Here is a 22,600-nt window from a genome sequence, read left to right on the forward strand (position 1 = left end):
AGTTGCAGGGGCAGAAAACATGTTAGGATGTATTTTCCTTATCAAAAGGATGTTGACACCAAAGCACTGCCTCAATGGCCCCTTTCCATCTGAAAAAATACAGCCTGTTTTCCTGAATTAATTCTGTTTCATCGGGAGTTCAGACTCAAAGTATCCCTTTTATCTCAAAGGATCCCAAAGTCCTCAGAAAGCTATGTGCAAGATGACAAGTCCTCGTCTGAAGACCAGCCTCCTCTGAAGTGGTGGTCTGGACTGAATCTCAAATCTGATATTGATTCTAACTGCTATGAGGTTGGTTAGAGACCCTGAACAACAGCAAGGAAGACCTCAGATTTCATCTTTTTGGAAAAAAAGATATTAGATATCTTTTGTTAAAAAAAAAAAGTTATTAGATATAGTAGCATCTGCATTTTCAACACACATTGAATACCCAACGTTGTTTAAATATTTTTCAAGGAGATGAATGTATTACATATCCTTATACTTGTGTAAAAGATGTATGTATGTTATTACTCTAACCCTTGTTACTATCTTATTGTAGAGGCCTATAGCAGTGTTTCCAACTTGAAATGTGAGAGCTCCTTTGCTCACCTTTTCCCTGTATCCCCAAATTCACACCAAGTAGAATAACTTACATGTTGATTAGCCTTTATTTATGAGGAATAACAGAATTCTGGAGCTGGAAGATGATATAGCTATTAACCTTCTGATATAGATAGTTAAGATAACAAAGCACCGGTAAAGTCAAGACCAAACAATTAATTAGCCTAGGATTTTAGAATTTATGTCTCCTAACTCCTGGCCTAATGTTCATGAAAGCAGAAGAGCCTGTGAATAAATAGGACTATAAGATCCATTCAGAAACCACCTGAGATATCCCTGCATTTTATAATGAGTCTATTAGTAGTATAAAAATTGTTACTTCTGACATGTTATAAACCAAATCAACAATCTCATGGACCCATTATGAGGCACTTATGAGCTATGTTTTGAGGGTTTGAAAGGCAGAGGAAGGTAGCCAAAGAAGCTGTCTGCAAATGGGCAGCTTTCCCAGAGAGCCCCAGAAGGAAGAATCAACAAATTAATGAATCAGACTTCTTTTAATAGTTCTATTATGATGTCTCATTGTGAGTATAAGACCCTATGACTTCATCACAAGATTTAGGATGCTGGTTGAAAATGTTGAATAAACTTGTGTTTTTTAAAAACACTAAAATTTGAACAAGCTCATGACATTTGGGGGAAAAGAAACCTACAAAGTTCTAAGTTCATCATACGTACAAAACCACATTCAGTATCACAAAGATTTTGTAAGCCTGACCTCATCCTCACAGGTAGTTTATTTCTTTTTTTCTTTTTCATTTATAAGGACACATACACACAAATGTTCATTGCAGCACTGTTTACAATAGCAAAGACCTGGAATCAACCCAAATGCCCATTGATGATAGACTGGATAGGGAAAATGTGGTACATATACACCATGGAATATTACGCAGCCATCAAAAACGATGAGTTCGCGTCCTTTGTAGGGACATGGATGAACCTGGAAACCATCATTCTCAGCAAACTGACACAAGAGCAGAAAATCGAACACCACATGTTCTCACTCATAGGCGGGTGTTGAACAATAAGAACACATGGACACAGGGAGGGGAGCATCACACACTGGGGTCCGTTGGGGGGAAATGGGGGAGGGACGGGGGGCGGGGAGGTGGGAAGAGATAGCATGGGGAGAAATGACAGATACAGGTGAGGGGAAGGAAGGCAGCAAACCACACTGCCATGTGTGTACCTGTGCAACAATCTTGCGTGTTCTTCACATGTACCCCAAAACCTAAAATGCAATTTAAAAAAAAAAGAAAAAGAAAAAGAGAAAAACACAGAGCGTTATTATTCTCAACACCAGCGGCAGCGGTCTCTGTACAGCAGAGGAGTGAGTTCTGTGATGGACAGGATGACGGATCCCTGAGCAGGAACATCCCGGGGATGTAGCGGGCTTTGTTGACTGGCTTGGACTTCTTGCCCTTGCCGCTCTTGGGTACCTCGGTTCCCATCTCCTTCACGTTCTCCAGCACCGCGTTGCAATGCCCATCGAAGGCCTCACGCCACCCAGGAGTTTCTTATTGTTGCTGCAGCTGATGAGCACTTGGGGGGTGTTCTTGACAGACTGAGTGAGCACAGAGAGTGGACCGGAGTTAAATTCCTCCTCCTCTCACTTCCGCAGCTCCTCCGAGGTCATCTCACTCTTGGGCTTGTTGAGGAGGCTCATGTCGGTCACTCTGCTCTTGGTTCACTCCTATTTCCACTATTATTTTATTTAAAATTTATTTATTTATTTATTTATTTATTTATTTATTTATTTATTTATTTATTTAACTTTAGGTGCTCTTACTATCTCTACATGTATCAGGCAAGCTCATGTAATCCTCCAAATAAACTGGTATGGTAGATCTTACAATCAGTATTGTCTTCATGTTATAAACAAAGAAACTAAGATTTACAAAAGTTAAGTAACTTACCTGAGGTCGGGCAGCTCCTATCAACAGCACTGGGAATTTGAATCCTGGTTACGGACTACAGAGTCTATATCCAAATCGCTATGATATACAAGCCCCATTTCATTACAGGTGGAGCGAGAGGAAATTTCTATATCCCAAGTGCCCAGAACTGTGCCTGACACCTGTGGGTACATAGTAAATATTTGTCGGATACCTAAGTGAATACATTTACAAAAGTAAAAAAGACTGCCTACATCTTCAAATGGGCTTGTAAAGCTCCTACGAAATTTATAACGTATGCATGACCCAAGAAGGCTTTTCAACTCAGTCTTTGCTGTTATGCTGTTAGTCTCAACTAAATTGTTTCAAAGGTCAAAATGTGAACTGCAAGGCCAACGGGGGCAGATCACCTGAGGTCGGGAATTAGAGACCAGCCGGACCAATATGGAGAAACCCTGTCTCTACTAAAAATACAAAATTAGCTGGGCATGTTGGCACATGCCTGTAATCCCAGCTACTTAGGAAGCCAAGGGAGGAGAATTGATTGAACCCAGTAGACAGAGGTTTCAGTGAGCCGAGATCACGCTATTGCACTCCAGCCTGGGGAACAAGAGCCAAACTCAGTCTCCAAAAAATGAAAAAGAAAAGAAAAGAAATGTGCCGGGCATGGTGGCATATGCCTGTAATCCCAGCACTTTGGGAGGCTGAGGCAGGCAGATCACCTGAGGTCAGGAGTTCGAGACCAGCCTGGCCAACATGGTGAAATTCCATCTCTACTAAAAATACAAAAAATAGTTGGGTCTGGTGGTGCACGCCTATAAGCCCAGCTACTCAGGAGGCTGAGACATGAGAATCACTTGAACCCGGGAGGCAGAGGTTGCAGTGAGCTGAGATCATGCCATTGCACTCCAGCCTGGGCAAAAAGAGTGAAACGTTATCTCAAAAAAATAAATTAAGAAAAATAAAATAAAAGTGAACTACAGGGGAGTCCACCCAGCTTTCCACTGTCTGTTTACGCTCTGCTGTGCTGTTTAGTTATACACTGGTAAAGACACTTGATAGTAGGGAATATTTTTATCCCTAAAAAGTAAATTTAGGGAATAAGCCTTTTCAGTTCTTGAGCTTCTTTAGTGTCTCTTAATACATACGTGAGAAATACATTCTAATTGGGAGACTTAACCGTTATGCATGCTGCCTGGAGTCAGTCCAAGCTGGAAGCTGAATTCCAACTCTTGTCATCTGTGGGACATTAGTAAAGTTATCCCTGCCTCAGTTTCCTCATTCAGAAAATGTCGTGTGCCCCCTAGGTCGTTGTAAGACCAAACAAGATAAGTTACGTAAAAACTGGGCATTGTGCCCAATAGATAAGACATGATCAGTAAATGTTAACTGTTATTACATCAAAAGGATTTTGCTTCCTTCAGTATGTAAAGAGAAATTTAATTCACTCATCAGCAAGCAGATATATTTCCTACACCAGCCTCTGCTTCGTGTGTAGGAAATTGAGAAACAAAGCAAGTGTCTGCTTTCGTGGGTTCACGTTCTAGAAAAAGAGTTGGAAGATAAATAAAATAAGATGCATGTGTGACTGGTAGTGAAAAGGGGCTCAAAGAAGGGTAAGGTGATGTAGGGATATGGTGGCCAGGAAAGTCTCATAAAGCCGCATCTGAAGGAAATGAGGCATGGAACCTGCAGACATCTGGGAACAGAGCATTTCAACAGGAGTTCTTGGTATATTAAAAAAAGTTTTTTAAGACCATTGCCTTTTTTTTTTTTTTTTTTTTTTTTCTTCTGAGACAAAGTCTTGCACTGTCGCTTGGGCTGGAATACAATGGCGTGAGTTTGGCTCCCTGCAACCTCTGCTTCCAGGGTTCACACAGTTCTCCTGCCTCAGGCTTTTCAGTAGCTGGGATTACAGGCACACACTACCACACTTGGCTAATTTTTTGAATTTTTGCTACAGACGGGGTTTCACTATGTTGGCCAGACTGGTCTTGAACTCCTGACCTCGTGATCAACCTGCCTCAGCTTCCCAAAATGCTGGGATTACAGTCATGAGCCACCCGGCTGTCCCTTGCCTTTTACGGAATCACGAAGAAGGAATTATAGGAGATGGAGCCAAGGAGGGAGAAGGGACAGCCAGTTCCCGAAGGAACTTGTACACCATGGTGAGGACTTTGGATTTTACCCTGAATGAGATGGGAACCATTAGCAAGCTTTGAGCAGAGAACAGACATGATCTGATATGTATGAGAAGAGTCACTGAGGCTGCTGTGTTGAAAATTGACTGATAGGGGCCACGGTAGTATCAGGGAGGCCAGTCAGGACACATTGCATCGGTCCGCATGAGACATAGTGTAAGTTTAGGCCATAATGGTAGCAGAAGACAAGATAAGTGGTGGTCAGATTCTGGAAACATTTTAAAGGTAAAGCAGACCCAATTTGCTTTTGATTGGATCTTACATGTGAGAGAAAGAAGAGTAAAGGTGACCCCAGGGTTTCTGTACCAAGGTGTTGTAGACTAGTGTTGCCACTGGAAAAAAAGGATGTATTAATCAGGGTTCTGCAGAAAAGTAAAACAAGTCAAATAAAGAGAAAGAGAGAGAGAAAGTGAGAGAGAATTTATGTTAAGGACTTGGCTAAGTGATTATGGAGTCTATAAATCCCAAGTTCTGCAGGGTGAGTTGGCAAGCTGGAGACCCAGGAGAGCCAATGGTGTAGTCTCAGTCTTAAGGCTGGCAGCCTTAAGACCCGGGAAGAGCCAATATTTCAGCTCAAGCCCAGGGCAGAAAAAACTGGTATCCCAGTTTGAAGGAAGTCAGGCAGGAGGAATTCCCTCTTACTCAGGAAAGGGTCATCCTTTCAGCTCTTATCAGGCCGTCAACCGATTAGATGAGTCTCACTCATACTAGGGAGGGTAACCTGGTTGACTCCTTCTGTCAATTACAATGTTTACCTCATCCACCCTCACAGAAACACCCGTAATATGTTTGATCAAATATCTGGGCCTTCAGTGGCCCAGTCACATTGGCACATAAAATTAAGCAGCACAGAAAAGAAACAGTTTTGGAGAGGAAACTGACAGTTTTGCTTTGGTCATGTTAAGTTGATTCTATTTATTAGACCTCAAAGGAGACTTACGGCTAAGCAATCAGGTATGGAGATCAGTGTCCTGGAGCTTCGGTATTTTTCTTTTCCCTTGGACATCCCATATGTAATCCTGAAGTGAAATTCCTTGCGTTAACATTGATTTTCACTGACTCTGCCTTATTTCTTAAGATTAAATTGCTAATTTAGTGACACTTACTTAGCTACGTCACATAACTTATTACTTAAGACATTATGACTTCTCACTCTCCTGAATCTTCACTTCTGTTATTTCCGCCTTCTGGATGTCCTCTTCTCATCTCTGCCCCCTACAAAACACCTATTTAAGAATCATGAGATGGCACCACCTGCTCCTAAATAATTTAGGAAAAGTTCAGGCTACAGGCATGGCCATTCTTTCTTCTCTGTAAAGTCTCCCTTCCTTGCTTCCTTCCTTCCTCTGGCTTTCTCACTCTCTCCCTCTTTCTTTTTTTTTTTTTTCCTTTCTTTCTTTCCTTCTTTCTTTCTTCCTAAAAAACTGTTTTCATCTTCCCTTTTTTACTGCATGTACATACACAATTAAAGCAATACAGAAAAGAATAAGGTAGTAAAGATCCCAGAGTGGTGATGTTTAACTAGCTTTCTGGAGTTTACTAAATTCATACACACGAAGTTGTATGTTTTTATAAAATGAGAATATTTTTGTAATGTGTTTGTTTTCTAACCTGCTTTTAATTTTTTGTTTTAAAAAATTATTTATTTGGTGGGGCACAGTGGCTAATGCCTGTAATCCCAGCGCTTTGGGAGGCCGAGGCTGGCAGATCACAAGGTCAGGAGATCGAGACCACCCTGGCTAACACGGTGAAACTCTGTCTCCACTAAAAATTAAAAAAAAAAAAAAAAGAAAAAATTAGCTGGGCATGTGTGTAGTCCCAGCTACTTGGGAGGCTGAGACAGGAGAATCACTTGAACCTAGGAGGCAGAGGCTGTAGTGAGCAGAGATCATGCCACTGCACTCCAACCTGGGTGACAAAGTGAGACTCCATCTCAAAAAAATAAACAAATAAAAATTAAAATGTAATTATTTATTTTTAAATTGACAAAAATTGAATGTATTTATGGTGTACAATCTGATGCTTGAATATATGTATACGTTAAAGAATGATTCCATCAAACTAATGTGTTGCCTCACATGCTTTTTTGTGTGTGTGTGGTGAGAACACTTAAAATCTACTCTTGTAGCAAGTTTCAAGTATCAATACATTGTTATTAACTGTAATCGCTGTGTTGTCCAAGACAACTCTTGAGTTCATTTCTTCTGTCAAACTGAAATTTTGTATCCTTTGACCAATATTCTCTATTGTCCCACCCCACCAGCCCCTTTTTTCTGTCTGTTGCAGTGAGTTTGACTTTTGAGATTTCACATATAAGTGAGATCATGTGGTATTTGTCTTTTTGTACCTGGGGTATTTCACTTATCGTGATGTCTTCTAGGTTCATGAATAATATTCCATTGTATATATACTGTACGCTGTATTTTCTTTATTCATCTGTTCATGGACACAGGTTGCTTTCATATCTTGACTAATGTGAGTAATGCTGCAGTGAACATGAAAATGTAAATATTTCTTTGACAAACTGATTTCATTTCCTTTGGATATATACCTACTGGTGGGATTGCTGGATCATATGGTAGCTCTATTTTTAATTTTTTGAGGAACCACCACATTGTTTTCCATAATGATGTACTAATTTACATTCTTACCAACAGTGTATATCTTGCTTTCTAAAATTAACAATATGCAATGGAGATCTTTTGATGTCAATCAATATAACTGAATATGTCTTAACAGTTGCTTATTTAAATGTTTATATACAATATATTTTATTTATCCAGGCTTCCAATAATGACATTCAGTTGTTTTCACTAGTTTTACTCTGATAAGTAATACAATGACTCATGTGCAGCTTTAAGTGTGTCTTTTAAATTGTTGCATATATTTCATTATTTGGATATAATACTATTTATTTAGCCAATCTCTAATATATTATATTATTTGAAGATAATACAACTTATTTAGCCAATCCCTAACATATTTCATTATTTGGATATAATACAATTTACTTAGCCAATTCTTAATATATTTCATTATTTGATTATAATACAATTTATTTAACCAATCCTTAAATGATGGCTATCTCAGTCACACTATGTGTGTGTACATGTACACACACACACTAAAAGAATAGAAGGAAGGAAATAAGGAAAATGTAGAAAAATGAAGAATTACTGGCTTATATCATGAAACCTCTATGGCATCCTGGCTTTAGGCTCAGTTGGATCCAGGGCAGAAACTGTGACAAGAGGACTGTCTCCATTTCTTGGTTCTGTCTTCCACTGGGTTCACTTTACTTTCACGCAGGCTTTGTCCATGTTATATCGAAGCTGGTCCCAGGCAGCTGTAAGCTTGATTCTTAACTTCTGGATTCCTAGAGAGAAAATGTCCTTTTTTTTTTTTTTTTTTTTTCGTAATTCCAACAAAATTCCCAGAGGGGGCTTTAATTGGACCAGCCGGAGTCACTGTCTTTGAATCAATCACTATGGTAGAGACAGTCATGGCCTGGGTGAGCAACATGCCTCTGGGCCAGGGAATGTTCAGCTTCCCTCACCTTGGGCAAACTTCACGGGCTAGAAGGTAGGTAGGATGATTTTGAAAAAATACAATGTGTTCTGAACAGTCTGGGGGCAGTGGCTCACACCTGTAATCCCAGCACTTTGGGAGGCTGAGGTGGGCAGATCATGAGGTCAGGAGTTTGAGACCAGCCTGACCAGCATGTTGAAACTCCGTCTCTACTAAAAATACAAAAATTAGCCGGCCATGAGCCAAGATCGTGCCACTGCACTCCAGCCTGGGTGACAGAGTGAGGCTTCGAGCCTCAAAAAAAAAAAAAAAAGGGTTCTGTTACCAGAAGACATAAGTATGTTTATTTTAAAGCCAAAACCATCAATACAGTGGATTAACAATAGTTTTTCTTTTCTTTTCTTTCTTTCTTTTCTTTTTTTTTTTTTTTTAGAAAAACACTAGGGCTTTTGTGGGGAAGTTTTTAATGATTACAAATCTGTAACATCTGCCTGTAAGAAGGTGTTCATGGTTTAGAACCTCATTTTAACCAACACGTGTTACACTGCTTCTCTATTAAGGTAGGGAGGACTCCTGTCCCTTGCCAATCAGACTTGTGTTCTTGCCTTTTTGCAACACGTTTGTTACTCATCCATGGATGGCGAGCCGAGTTGATTCAATGAACTTCCACAGTCCTGGGCAGCTATTACTTCATCCCTGGGCTAGGTCTGTTCCTTGATGGTAGCTAAGGTAGTATAGATTTTTTTTTTTTTTAATTTCTTCTGTGCTGAAGATTTATTTATTTATTATTTGTGTGTGTGTGTGTGAGAGAGAGAGAGAGAGAGAGAGAGAGAGAGAGACTGAGTCTCACTCTGTCACTCAGGCTGGAGTGCAATGGCACAGTCTCAGCTCACTGCAACTTCGGCCTCTCAAGTTCCAGCGATTCTCCTGCCTCAGCCTCATAAGTAGCTGAAACTTCAAGTGCATGCCACCATACCTAGCTGTTTTGTATTTTTTAGTAGAGACAAGTTTTCACCATGTTAGCTATGATGGTCTCGATCTCCTGACCTTGTGATCCACCCACCTCAGCCTCCCAAAGTGCTGATCCGCCCACCTCAGTCACCCACAGTGCCCAGCCCCCCCCCTTTTTTTAAGTTAAACACAAAAGCTCACTCTGTTATCCAGGCTGAAGTACCTTGGAGTAAGATCATAGCTTGCTCAAACCTTGAACTCCTAGGCTCAAGCTATCCTCCCACCTCAGCCTCCCACGTAGCTGGGACGACAGGGGTGAGCTGCCACACCAGGCCTGAAGATTTTCTTTAACAGATAATTAACAGGAAAGGATGCAGAAGAAATGAAGAACATTCAAACCAAAGCTGAGATCTTTGTTTTGAATCCTTTGGGAGCTAATACTACTCTAATTCTAAAATTGTTGTATTTCACAGTTGATTATTTTCTGCCATCAAAAGCCAATGAGTAATCAGAAGACTGACTGGACCAAAATATGTGGATGTCCTGGATAGGTTAACCATCTGGTGGCCCTGACACCACTTCGCCATGAATACAACGGAGAAACTAAGGAGAGCGGGAGACCCTGCGTCACTGGTAGCTTTCTCTTGTCCACAGTCTTAAACTTGCATATACCATTGAGTAAGACAAAAATCCTATTATATCAGGACACACCCTTCTTAGTAACTACTTACCTTTGCATGGGTCTCGGGCCTCTCAAACCCTATTCTACCACTGCACCAGACAGATCATCCTAGTGTCTCTTCTGAACGTGGTCAGCCCTCTGCCGCACCATCCTCCTTGATCCACCCTCTGCAGTTGGTTGCAGTGAATTGCTTTTTCCATCGCCTCGCATTCCTTAAACCTTTCCAGCTCAGAGGAATGACAAGAAATTTGAGGGATCTGACACTGCACAAGTGGGTAAGTAAGCTGTGGAGCCAGAGTGAACCAATCCGGAGCCAATGTGAACCACAGTCTGGTGACATTGAGAGGAGAAGCAGCAATCATACATGTGTGACGGAGAGTGGGGGCTGGGCCAGGGAGGGAAAGCGAGTTTGCCAGCAAAAACAAGATGACTCACAGGACTATTTTCAAACTCTTTTTAGCTGTGGGACCCTTTATTCAAAGCGTATCTTACTCCAATTTGCAAAAGAAGGCAGCTGAGTTGAAGAGGACCCAAGACCCAGCCCGCGTCCCCCACTGCCATACAGTAGGCCCTGGGACCCCTCGGAGGGAATTCTTAGGGCTCAACATGGCTTAAAAACTGCTGACCTGGGCTGTCTACTGGAGTAAAAGTGAAGAATGCGGTTTGTTCAGAGACAACCTGATGCTGCCTAGGCTTTGTTCCAGCGTTAGAAAGCGAGGGCACAGCTAAGAAACAGACAATATAAACCATTAAACAGATAGATACCTAAGGGTGCTTTTTCATCAGACAATGAAAGTGATGCTTTGTGTTCTTCAACATTGTATCTTACTAGTTTTTACTTTCAAATACCATGTAAGGGATGGGAAACCTTCGTATGGAGGGCAATTCTCACTATGCTTAGATTAGTTTTTTGTTTTCAAATTGTTTTTTTCTAGTTTTAACTGTGACAAAACTTTTCCTAGTCTCCTTTAATCTCTGCTCAATCAGGAGCTGACTATACTTCTCTGTTGCTAGCCTATTGTATTATGTACATTTCCTTCTCACCACTAGATGGTTAAGCTCCCTTAGGGAGGAAAATATTTCTTTTCATGTGTGTATCCCTCACACCTACACAGGATTTGTCAACAGTTAATAAATATTTGCTAAATAAATGTCACTAGAAGAGACAGAATGGCTATGAGGCCCCTACAACAACAGCCACCCCACAAATGGAAATTCAGACAGTGGGGAGGCATGTAAGAAAGAGGCTTTGGACCTGACTTGAATGCAGGTATGTAAACTCTTTAAGCCTGTGTTCTTATCGATAAAATGGGAGTAATAATGTGGTGGAGTTACATTTTTCTCAGACCTATTGTAATTACTTTAAAACCCCCATGCCTTGGCTTGAACTGCTATAACAAAAAGACCGTAGACTATTAGCTGGGTGTAGGGTGCACACTTGTGGTCCAAGCTATTCAGAAGGCTGAGGTGGGCGGATTGCTTGTGCCCAGGATGTCAAGGCTGCAGTGAACTCTGATTGTGCCACTGCACTCCAGCCTGGGCAACAAAGCGAGACCCTGTATCAAAAACCAACCAACAAAACACTATAGATTAGATGGTTTAAATAACAGAAATTTATTCCATGCAGTTCTGAAGGCTGGGAAGTCCCAGATCAAGGTTAGGCTGATTCGGTTCCTGGTGAGGGCCCCCTTTCTGGTTTGCAAGTGGACAGCTTCTTGCTGTGCCCTCACACCGCAGAAAATGGGGGTGGGGTCAGAGGGAAGCAAACTTTCTCCTATCTTTGGTTATAAGGGCACTATTCTCATTATGAGGGCTCCACCCTCATGACCAAATCACCTCTCCCAAGTTCCATATCTAAATACTGTCACACTGGGAATTAGGGTTTCAGTGCATAAATTTGGGGGCACACAAACTCAGTCCATAGAAATTTCTATCAAACATGAGGTAGAGTAAATCTAGTATACAGAGTCTATATATATAGTCTGTATACAGCACATTCCTCTATAAACTCTTAGCAACTCCAAAATCTATAGCTCTCATCTCACCATGTATTTATTTATTTATTTAATTATTTATTTGAGACAGCATCTCACTTTTGTCACCCGGGTTGGAGTGCAGTGGCATGATGGTAGCTCACTGCAGTCTCAACCTCCCTGGCTCAAGCAAACCTCTCACCTCAGCCCCATAAGTAGTAGCTGGGACCACAGGCCTGTCACCACACCTGGCTAATTTTTAAATTTTTTCTAGAGATAGGGTCTCACTATATTGCCTTGTCTCATCTCAAATTTTTGGGCTTAGGTGATCCTCCAACCTTGGCCTCCCAAAGTGCTGGGATTACAGCCACCATTTTCAGCCTCTCCATTGTTTTTTGAGTATGGATGAAGTAGATGGACCCATTGATTTAAAAATAAATGTATGTTTATGGCAGCATTATTTACAATAGCAAAAACTTGAAACCAACCAAAATGCCGATCCATGATAGATTAGATAAAGAAAATGTGGCACATACACACCATGGAATACTATGCAGCCATAAAAAGGATGAGTTCATGTCCTTTGCAGGGACATGGATGAAGCTGGAAACCATCATTCTCAGCAAAGTAACACAGGAACAGAAAACCAAACACCACATGTTCTCACTCGTAAGTGGGAGTTGAGCAATGAGAACACATGGACACAGGGAGGGGAACATCACACACAGGGCCTTGTCAGAGGATTGGGGGTAAGGGGAGGGAGAACATTAGTACGAATACCTAATGCGTGCAGGGCTTAAAACCTAGATGACAGGTTGATAGGTGCAGTCAACCACCATGGCACGTGTGTAACAAGCCTACATGTTCGCACATGTAGCCCAGAACTTAAAGTAAAAGAAAGAAAAAACAGTATGTGTATGTTTTTCTTTTTCTTTTTTATTTAACAAACAAGAAGATATACTTGAATTCACGTGTGTTAAAAGCACATTTGGGCCAACTCTGGTTTCCACACATCCTAGGGTTGTTGGGAATATTACATTGGTTAATATACGGAAAATGTGTTGGCCAGTAGCTGACACCTGTCTGTGATGTACAACAAATGTGAGCCCCTTCCCCACCTGACAGACAGCAGAGTGCATTTGGGGTGAGGGACTTTAGGAGGCTGGCTCTACTCTGCCTCTCTACCACCTCTGCACCTCTCCAAGTCAATTGATAGAATACCTCAAACCCCAGAGACACAGCATTTTGAAATATAAATCAGATTGTGCTATGATTTTCTTACATTGCATTCAAACAGTTTCTACAGGATGGCAGTGCAGTACTGCTCTCCTCTGAGGCTACTGCCTGGTGTTGGCCACAAGTCCCTTTCCGATTCTGTAACTTTGGTCAATTGCGTGCTACCATCCCCTCTTTCATTTACTTGTTCCCCACACACAGTTACAGAGCTCTGTCAGGGTCAGCCCTGTGTTAGGTCCCAAGACCAATAAAACACAAGTGAGACCCAGACAGATAAATAAACAGTTACAATAGAATGCCATAATATAAGTGCCAAGACAGAAAAATGCCCACGATTCTCAGAGCACTGAGAGAGCGGCTAGCTCAGAATGGGGGCTGAGGGAAGCACAGCCACAGACAGCTTTCTACAAAAATGACTCCTCAGCTGTAACCCCTCTGTAGCAACAAACTTCTGTTAAAACGAGATCTGAAGGCCGGGCGCGGTGGCTCACGCCTGTAATCCCAGCACCTTGGGAGGCCGAGGCGGGTGGATCACGAGGTCAAGAGATCGAGACCATCCTGGCCATGGTGAAACCCCGTCTCTACTAAAAATACAAAAATTAACCGGACATGGTGGCACACGCCTGCGGTCCCAGCTACTCAGGAGACTGAGGCAGAAGAATTGCTTGAACCCAGGTGGAGGTTGCAGTGAGCTGAATTGCACCACTGCACTCCAGCCTGGCGACAGAGCAAGACTCCATCTCAAAAACAAAACAAAAGAAAAAAATTAGATCGGAGTAAAACAGGGTAATTTTATTTTATTTATTATTATTTTTCGAGACAATCTCAACTCTTGTCTGCCAGGCTGGAGTGCAATGGCACAATCTCAGCTCACTGCAACCTCTGCCTCCTGGGTTCAAGCGATTCTCCTGCCTCAGACTCCCGAGTAGTTGGGATTATAGGCACCTGCCACCACACCCAGCTAATTTATATATTTCTTTCTCTTTCTTCTTTCCTTCTTTCTCCTCCCTCCCTCCCTCCCTTCCTTCTTCCCTTCCTTCCTTCCTTTCTTCCTTCCTTCCTTTCTTTCTCTTTCTTTCTTTTTTCTTTCATTTTCTTTCCTTTCTTTCTTTCTTTCTTTCTTTCTTTCTTTCTTTCTTTCTTTCTTTCTTTCTTTCTTTCTTCTTTCTTTTCTTTCTTCTTTTGAGACAGAGCCTTGCTCTGCCACCAGGCACCAGGCTGGAGTGCAGTGGTGCAATTTCGGCTCACCACAACCTCCGCCTCCTGGGTTCAGGCAATTCTCCTGCCTCAGCCTCCTGAGTAGCTGGGATTACAGGCACGCTCCCATCACGCCCAGCTAATTTTTGTATTTTTAGTAGAGATGGGGTTTGACCATGTTGCCAGAATGGTCTCGATCTCTTGACCTCGTGATCCGCCCGCCTCGGCCTCCCAAAGTGCTGGGATTACAGACGTGAGCCGCTGCGCCCAGCCTAATTTTTATATTTCTTAGTAGCGACAGGGTTTCACCATGTTGGCCAGGCTAGTCTCATACTCCCGACCTCAAGTGATCTGCCTGCCTTGGCCTCCCTAAGTGCTGGGATTACAGGTGTGAGCCATTGTGCCTAGCCAAAACACAGTAATTTTAGTTCTGTAGAAAGGTAGAACCTTAAAATGAGGAGGAACCTTAGGAACCTGGTTACATGTTCTTCCAGAGAAGGGTTCAAATTGGGTCTCTGCCATTTTTAAGCTGTGTGGTTTGGGAAAAGTTTCTTAAATTTTCTGTGCCTCAGTTTCTACACCAGTGAAATGGAGGAAAGCAAGAGAACCTGGAATAGAGCAAGTTTTCAATGATTGTTGCCCATCAAAGTTAATTATTTCTAAGGTTAACAGTTTAGCTGATTATGAGCCTTCAATAAATTTAAAACTTCATAAATATTTTCTTTCAGAAGTCTTCAACATCTTATATGAAAGCCAGACATTGTTCAAGCCAGGTGCCTTATTAAATTATTTAACCATAAGAGTAGAAATATACATGAAACAGAACGAGACTTTTAAAAAAGTTACCTGCCATGGACTTTAGATAACCTTTCCCCTAATAACCATGAAACCATTATATACATATTAAAATACACGAATAAGAAAATAAACCCCATTAATTCATACTCCTCTAAAAATTTATGACATAGTCTAGGACTTAGTAAACCCCTTCTTAATAAGAAATGAGAATTAACAACATACTACACAGAATCTTTCGAGAGGTATTTACATACTTAAGGAAACAAACTTTTGAAACACCCCTACTTCATGGGGCATGTCACCTATATACAACTGGTTTACTAGGTAAAAGGCGATCATTAAAATAGCTCCAAGAGGCCAGTATTGTTAGGCTAGACAGAGTGCATGCTTCAAGTGTAACGAAAATCTATAGCTTCAAAGCTATTACAAAATAAGATTTTCAGTTAAATAAGGCCGACCTTTTCTCCTAATAAGGAGGTTTTATTACACAGGGATAGTTATTAATATAACATACTCAAAGTACTAATGCCGAAAAAGGCTAGTCGAAGTCACCCTTTTGGGATTTTGCCTTTGTGTTGCCACTTCCTCAATATTTAAAGGTCAGAATTCACATACCCAGCTGAGGTTAGGAAGGACTGGGAAATCTGGACTCGTGATTCTGGTAGAGCAGATGGCAAGGGCAGTGTGGTCGTTCACTCAGGCTACGTGCCCAAGCAATTGTTGTAAATTTAAGTGGATTTAGAACTGCAATTTGCACTCTCTCCTACACAGAGCTTTCTAGAGTGTGTTCTATTCTGTGGGACATAACAGGATTTTGGCAATGTTAGGTTAAACAAAGTTAAACATGCTTTGCTGCAAGATTTCTTGTAACCTTCAATGTGGCAATAGGCCGGGCGCGGTGGCTCAAGCCTGTCATCCCAGCACTTTGGGAGGCCGAGGCGGGTGGATCACGAGGTCAAGACATCGAGACCATCCTGGTCAACATGGTGAAACCCCGTCTCTACTAAAAATACAAAAAATTAGCTGGGCATGGTGGCGCGTGCCTGTAATCCCAGCTACTCAGGAGGCTGAGGCTGGAGAATTGCCTGAACCCAGGAGGCGGAGGTTGCGGTGAGCCGAGATTGCGCCATTGCGCTCCAGCCTGGGTAACAAGAGCGAAACTCTGTCTCAAAAAATAAATAAATAAATAAAAAATAAAATAAATAAAATTAAAAAAAAATAAAAAATAAAAATGTGGCAATAACTCTTTGGAGAGCCGCAGTACAGATCATCTCCTAAACTTACTTAGCTCAGAGAAGTCTTTCAGGTAAAGCATCTTATGGAACCAAGTTTTTCAGAACATGCTTCTGAAAACGCTGTAATAATACATCCACTGCATTGCCAAAGTTAACAGTGCAAATCAGCTGAAATCCCTTTAATGGCAGCCATCGTCCCAAGGATATAGTCTAAACTGGATGGCCTTGAACGATCCGGGCCCTGCTTGCCTCCCCAGCCTCTATCTAATTTCTCATCACACCCTTTCACACTCACAATCCTATCAGAAGGAATTACTGGTGAAGTTTTTGGAGAAAGATTCTTAACTCCTCCAAACACGCACTCTTACTTGTTCTTATACCCGCTCCATATGAGTTCCATTATGGCACATACTGCCTTGATTCTAGTTGGCTGTCATCGAGATTGGGACTGTGTTCTATACACTGATATTATGCCGTTCACCTGGTACCTACCATAGTGTGTGGCACACAGAAGGCCATAAATATATTTATGGAATTATTGAAATGATACCTATTGCTGGACAGGCTGAGGGCACATCCCCGGGCTGCAAGTAATTTAGGAATGTCTGGGTTGCACTCTGGAAAGATATAAAGGTTTGCTTGTGCATATGTGGGCAGCAGAGGGTTCCTATTCTTCCTTAGCCACAAGGTACTCTTTTATGAAAGCAGATCTATTGATCCATAGTAAGAAGGAAGCAGAGGTGGCACATTGACTGGAATTTATGCACAAAGGTCTCTTTCTTGTCACTGGGACACTAGACCCTATCAGATGAATATAGGAAGATGACACAGACTTGGCATAAAGGAAATGGAACCTGGTTGAACTCCTTAGAACTGCCAACTTTGGCTCAGAGCCAGGACCGCAGGATAACCTGCTATAGGTACTTATTCATCAAGCCCTTCTTTCTTTGGCATCCAGAGAGATATCATCCAAGTTGGGAATGCAGTCATAGTAATTTCTTTCTCATTGCTGCTACGGCATCTCAATTTTTTTTTTAAATCATTCAAGAACAATAGCATTGATGCTGTGTCTACAGCTCCCACCCTGAAGTTTTGCCTTGTAGCAGGCTCACAGAAAAGACAAAGATGGTCCAGTGTCCCACAGTGAGAAGGAACTAAAATTGCTTTTCCAGAACTTGAAATTCTCTATGACTTTCAAGGAGTTCTTTACGATGGTGACCAAGAAAGCTGGCAATCTTGCAGGACTATGTCATGAGATTGGACGTAGCCAGCATGAAGGTTTCTGCTTCTTCTAAGGTCACTGGCGTAGATTAACATCTCTAATTCAGGGTGACTGGCATATGTTGCTCAAGATGCAAGCCTTGCTTGCTTCTTGCTTTTTTCTTCTAATCTTCCTGCACAATTCGAATGGGGTTCCTGATGTCTACGATGTCACAGTAGAGTCCTGCACAGGTCGGTTTCTCAAAGATTCTTCTCTGGCCATCACACGGTTACAGAGTTCTTTCCTTCCCCACATCTGGGGCTTGGAGCTTGTGGCTGCCACTCCCATCCTGAAGTGATAAAAGGTGGGTGCCTGTGTGTGTGCTCATTTGTGTGTACATATGTAAGTTTTTCTTTTGGGTATAGCCCATGCGTGTACTCAAATCAGGCAGCAAAGTATACTGTGGTTGTGCAAGAAGAGCTCCATTTGTCATTGGGGAACTGTGTGGTAAAACCACAAAGTGTGCTGTCCCACCTGCTGGTTCCCCAAAGGGAAGGATGCAAATTCTTGTGTGTTTTTGGTTTCCCTTCATGGTAGGAGAGGTAAACAGCTTGAGGGGAATACATGGTGCTGTCGTTGTTGTCATTTTTTCCCCCAGAATGAGAAACTCTCAATGAATAATTAAATTCTGAGTCACAGGAAAAAGCTAAAATGAGAATCTACCTTTCAAAACCAAAGACCCAGTGCTTAAGACCCTCAAATTTGTTGCCTCTGTAAATCAAGCTGTAGTCTTGTATGGGTGATGGTAATGAGTGCAGAAGGAGGGGGGAAAAGAATTAAACTACGGTGAAAAGGGAGCAAAGAGAGTGCAGAGTCACAGCTTCCCCTCTGTGGCGAAACCATGCGTTTCCTGAGTTACCAGAGATAATTTAGTGAAGATGTGAAAAAGATAAAGGACACTTTGCTACCTCTTTTTCTAATTTCTTATAATTCGCTACATGTTTTCAGAATCTGAATAGACTCATTTGCTGCAGACCTACTCCAGTTAAATTTTGACTGAGACTTGAAGAGGGGCAGTTTGATAACAGAAATTTGTATATTAACTAGATAGCCTCCAGAAAAAGTATGGCAACTTCAGGGAGAGATATACTCTCTTAAGTTGGTTTTACGACTTAGAGGTAGTCTCACACCCGATTAAGTATGTTGCTGCCCATTTTACCATATAATCTAGTGACGCGTTCACTATATAGACCTGATTAATTGAAGAAAAATATAGCTTCTTATCGCTGACATTATGAGGTTAGAAATAGCATCCTATGCTAATCTGCAATGCCAAGAAATGAAGATGGTTTAAATCAGATCTCATGACTAATGCATAAGATCCAAAGTTCTTTTATTCCTGGCTATTTTAGAAAACTGGGGTGTATTTTTACCCTAAAAACTAATTCTTAAGATTTATTGAGATAATATGAAATGCCTTATAATTAACATCTCACAAGCAAGATGTATGGTCTACTGATTGTCAGAGAAATGATAATTTCTCCATTTTAATTAAAAAAATATGTATATGCAATGGTTTAAGTCCACATTCAAGAATGTTTATCTTTAGTTGTTGTTATTTTTTAGACAATATCGGAAAAGACAATGTGCTTTAATAAAATGGAAAGTTTAGATTGATTTCTGCAGTTGCTAGTCCATTTTAATTGTACTTCATTGAAACAGAAAGAAAGATATCTAGCAATACAGTAGGCCTGTTATTTTTGCTTGTTTTTGTTTTGGTCATGACAAACTGTGAATGCTGTGTTTTTCTATAGTTCTAGTCCATGAAATCTGCATTCTTTCCACTTGATTTACGAAGGACCCTTAATTACTGCTGTCATTAGCACCTAGTGTTCAAAACAGTCTGTTTAAATGTACTGTTGGTCTCACCTCCAAGTCCCTGCTTACTTTATTTTTTCCAAGGATAAGTAAAACAACAATTGACTTAGTAACAACAATCATTATGTACGGAGAATTAAATAATATTACACATTTTTGATGCCTATTTATATTTGTTTAGAATTTGGTATTTGTGTGTTCAGACTGGCCTTGACTTAGAACAAGTGTCCATAAGTAGCGCTGTTACTAGTGTGGACTTACTACCTGGGTTTTAAGAACAAGTCACTCATTTGCCTTTTTCTTTCCACATGGATAGGGATGACAGACAACTGCTGTAAAGCTTCAATGTTTCTGCCTGGTCATGCACAGTTCTGCAATATAATGCATAAATGTATAACAACTTGGGCTCGCTTGATACCTCCCTTGGAATAAGAAAACCCAACCAGGCGCGTCCCCGCGCAAGCGCGCGCGCGTACACAGACAGACAGACACACACACACTCACACACGCTCTCACTCACACACACGGTCTCACGCACACACACAGGTCAAAAGTTGATTTATTTCTGAGATTCCCCCAGAATCTTTCTTCTCCCCGTTGCGGGGGCTCCGGACTCCTCCGCAGGGCGGTAGCGAGGTTGGGGGCGTGGGAGGGGCGCGGGGCGCCGTGGCGGCGGAGGCGGGAGCCTGGTGCCGGTGCGAGCCGCGCCCGCTCCTGTCGGGTGAGAGTCCGGGCCGGGTTTTGCGCCGGGTCCGCGGGCTTGTCTCACGGCCTCCAGCCGCCGCGGCTGCCGTGTTTACTGAGCTCGCGCGTCCTGATATCACTCCGCTGGCATGGAGGAGGAGGAGGAGGTGGAGGAGCGAGAGGAGGAGGAGGAGGCGGCGGCGGCGGCGGCGGCGGCGGCGGCGAGCAGTTGATCATTGTGATGGTGGCAGGAGCAGCGGCGGCAGCGGCAGCCCAGCCGAGCGTTAGGGGCTGCTCTCCGCGCGGCGTTTTGCAAAGGACTTCACCGATCTACTTTTGCAGTCGCCTCGGACTGTCCATGTGTTTACTTCCCCCAGCCCGAGGATTCGATATCTAGGCTCCTGTGAAATGCAACTGAGCAGCCAAAGTACTTTGAGAACACGGGGCGGCATAAACACCAAAACTTTTTTGTGGAAGGAAAATGCAATAAGCAAGCTTGCCGTTTTCCGATGCGGTGTGGAGTGAGTGTGTGTCGCGCGTGTCCGCACTGGAGGCATACGCTTGTGTGTGTACATGGGGTGTGTTTTTCGGTACGTAGGGAGAAAATGCTTGCCAACCACCGGAAATCTCCTGGAATTTATTAGAAAATAATGGATTATAAAAAGAAGGCAGGCGAGGAGCGGATCTCCCCTTGAGTTGCAACCCGATTTGCTGCTGGCTCAGTTTGTTGTGATTCTTTTTGTTGATAGGTGTCTGATGGTATTCCGATAACGTCCCCCTTTTTTTCCCCTCGAGCTTTTACAGTTTAAAAAAAGGAAACAACCACCCCAAAATCTTCCCCCCCCCCTTTTTTTTTTCGCCCCGTCGGGATCGCCGTTTCCATCCATGTGCTTGCGTCTCCCCCGCGTTCCACTTAAACTATTTTAATCCTTGGACCCAAGGAGGAGGCTGATAGGGGGGTGGATAAAAAAAGTTCTTCCAAAATAGTGTGCCCGGGGAGCAGGATGGGGGATTTCGCAGCCCCCGCTGCTGCCGCGAATGGCAGTAGTATTTGCATCAACAGTAGCCTGAACAGCAGCCTTGGCGGGGCCGGGATCGGTGTGAATAATACTCCCAATAGTACTCCCGCTGCTCCGAGTAGCAATCACCCGGCTGCCGGTGGCTGCGGCGGCTCCGGGGGCCCCGGCGGCGGCTCGGCGGCCGTTCCCAAGCACAGCACCGTGGTGGAGCGGCTCCGCCAGCGCATCGAGGGCTGCCGGCGGCACCACGTCAACTGCGAGAACAGGTACCAGCAGGCTCAGGTGGAGCAGCTGGAGCTGGAACGCCGGGACACCGTGAGCCTCTACCAGCGGACCCTGGAGCAGAGGGCCAAGAAATCGGGCGCCGGCACCGGCAAACAGCAGCACCCGAGCAAACCCCAGCAAGATGCGGAGGCTGCCTCGGCGGAGCAGAGGAACCACACGCTGATCATGGTGAGGGCGCACGGGCTCGGGGCGCGCGTTGGGGGTGGTGGTGGTGGGGGTGCGTGGAGCTTTCTTACATAGGTGTACGAGGGTCTGATTTGCACGGTGGGTAAGGTGGGCTGAAGCCGAAGGGTTAACGTCAACTTTTCTTAGGAAAGCTGCAGTCGCCGCTACCTGTTAATCTGTCAGGGTTGTCAGATTTGGGGAGGAGGGGGTGAGAGGGGAGAAGCCAGTCACGACTGCGAGGGGCGGAGGGAGCCTAGAGGAGCGTCGGAGTGAGGTGCTGGAAAAGTTTCCCCCTGCTCCCTTTCTTAGATACCGATTTGAAAGAGTGAACCCCCGAGTTGGAACCTTGCTCCTCCTCTGTGCCGCTCCCCACCCCACCTCTCGCCGCACCGCCTCGCCTCCCCAGACCCGTCCCTCTACGCCCACCCCTCTCTGCACATCCGCCGGGTGCAAGGAGATATTGATGCTGTCGCAGATTCTGGGCGGGCACCAGGCCCTCAACCCCTAAGGGGAAGCGGGGGAAGGAGAGCCTCTCGTCTCCTCTCCCCAGCTAACCCCCTCTGGGCTGAGAAAGTCTGAGAGTTTTGTGAATGAACTTTGAAGTGGGTGAGAAACGAGCGAGGGTGGCTGCGCGCGGGGGTGCTCGCGGGAGCGCGCGCAGATGCGGGGCGCGGGTGCGCTCCGCTCTTTGCTCTAGACTCGGGACCCGCCCGGCAGGTGGAGCGGCTGGGAGGGTTAAGAGGGGAGCGGCTTGGAGGGGGCGGGAGGGAAAAGCAACCACCAAGGCTTGCAGAAGCCCCACCACACTATTTCGCTTGGGATTCTTTCCTTTTTTCCTTTTAAACTTGCTTGCCCGGCGTCCTTCTCCGCTTGGCTCCCCCCGCCACGCTGCCCGCCAACTCTGGGGGCCTGCCAAATAAGCCCAGAGTAGTGGAAGGTAGCTGGGAGGTAAAAGAGGCTTAAATGGCTGGGTGGGCGGGTTCGAGGTAGGATGAGCAACCAATGGCTTAACTTCTCCAGGAGGAAGGGGCAGTTCCCACCCCCCAGGCCGGAGGCTAGAATCCTT

The 22,600-nt window shown here is 43.6% G+C and overlaps 1 protein-coding gene across 2 annotated transcripts in view; it reads left to right on the forward strand.

Annotated features, from left to right (window-relative positions):
• Positions 1 to 20,176: 20,176 nt before the first annotated feature.
• Positions 20,177 to 22,600, forward strand: part of MAML3 (mastermind like transcriptional coactivator 3) — a 455,573-nt gene continuing 453,149 nt past the window's right edge. For both annotated transcript variants that reach the window (XM_003928030.4, XM_074396897.1), the window contains exon 1: positions 20,177 to 21,537. In XM_003928030.4, coding sequence (XP_003928079.3) covers positions 21,070 to 21,537 — 468 coding nt within the window. In that variant the 5' untranslated portion in view covers positions 20,177 to 21,069. The remainder of the gene's footprint in view (positions 21,538 to 22,600) is intronic.

The sequence above is a fragment of the Saimiri boliviensis genome, chromosome 3, assembly GCF_048565385.1.
Source record: "Saimiri boliviensis isolate mSaiBol1 chromosome 3, mSaiBol1.pri, whole genome shotgun sequence".
Taxonomy (NCBI): Eukaryota; Metazoa; Chordata; class Mammalia; order Primates; family Cebidae; genus Saimiri; species Saimiri boliviensis.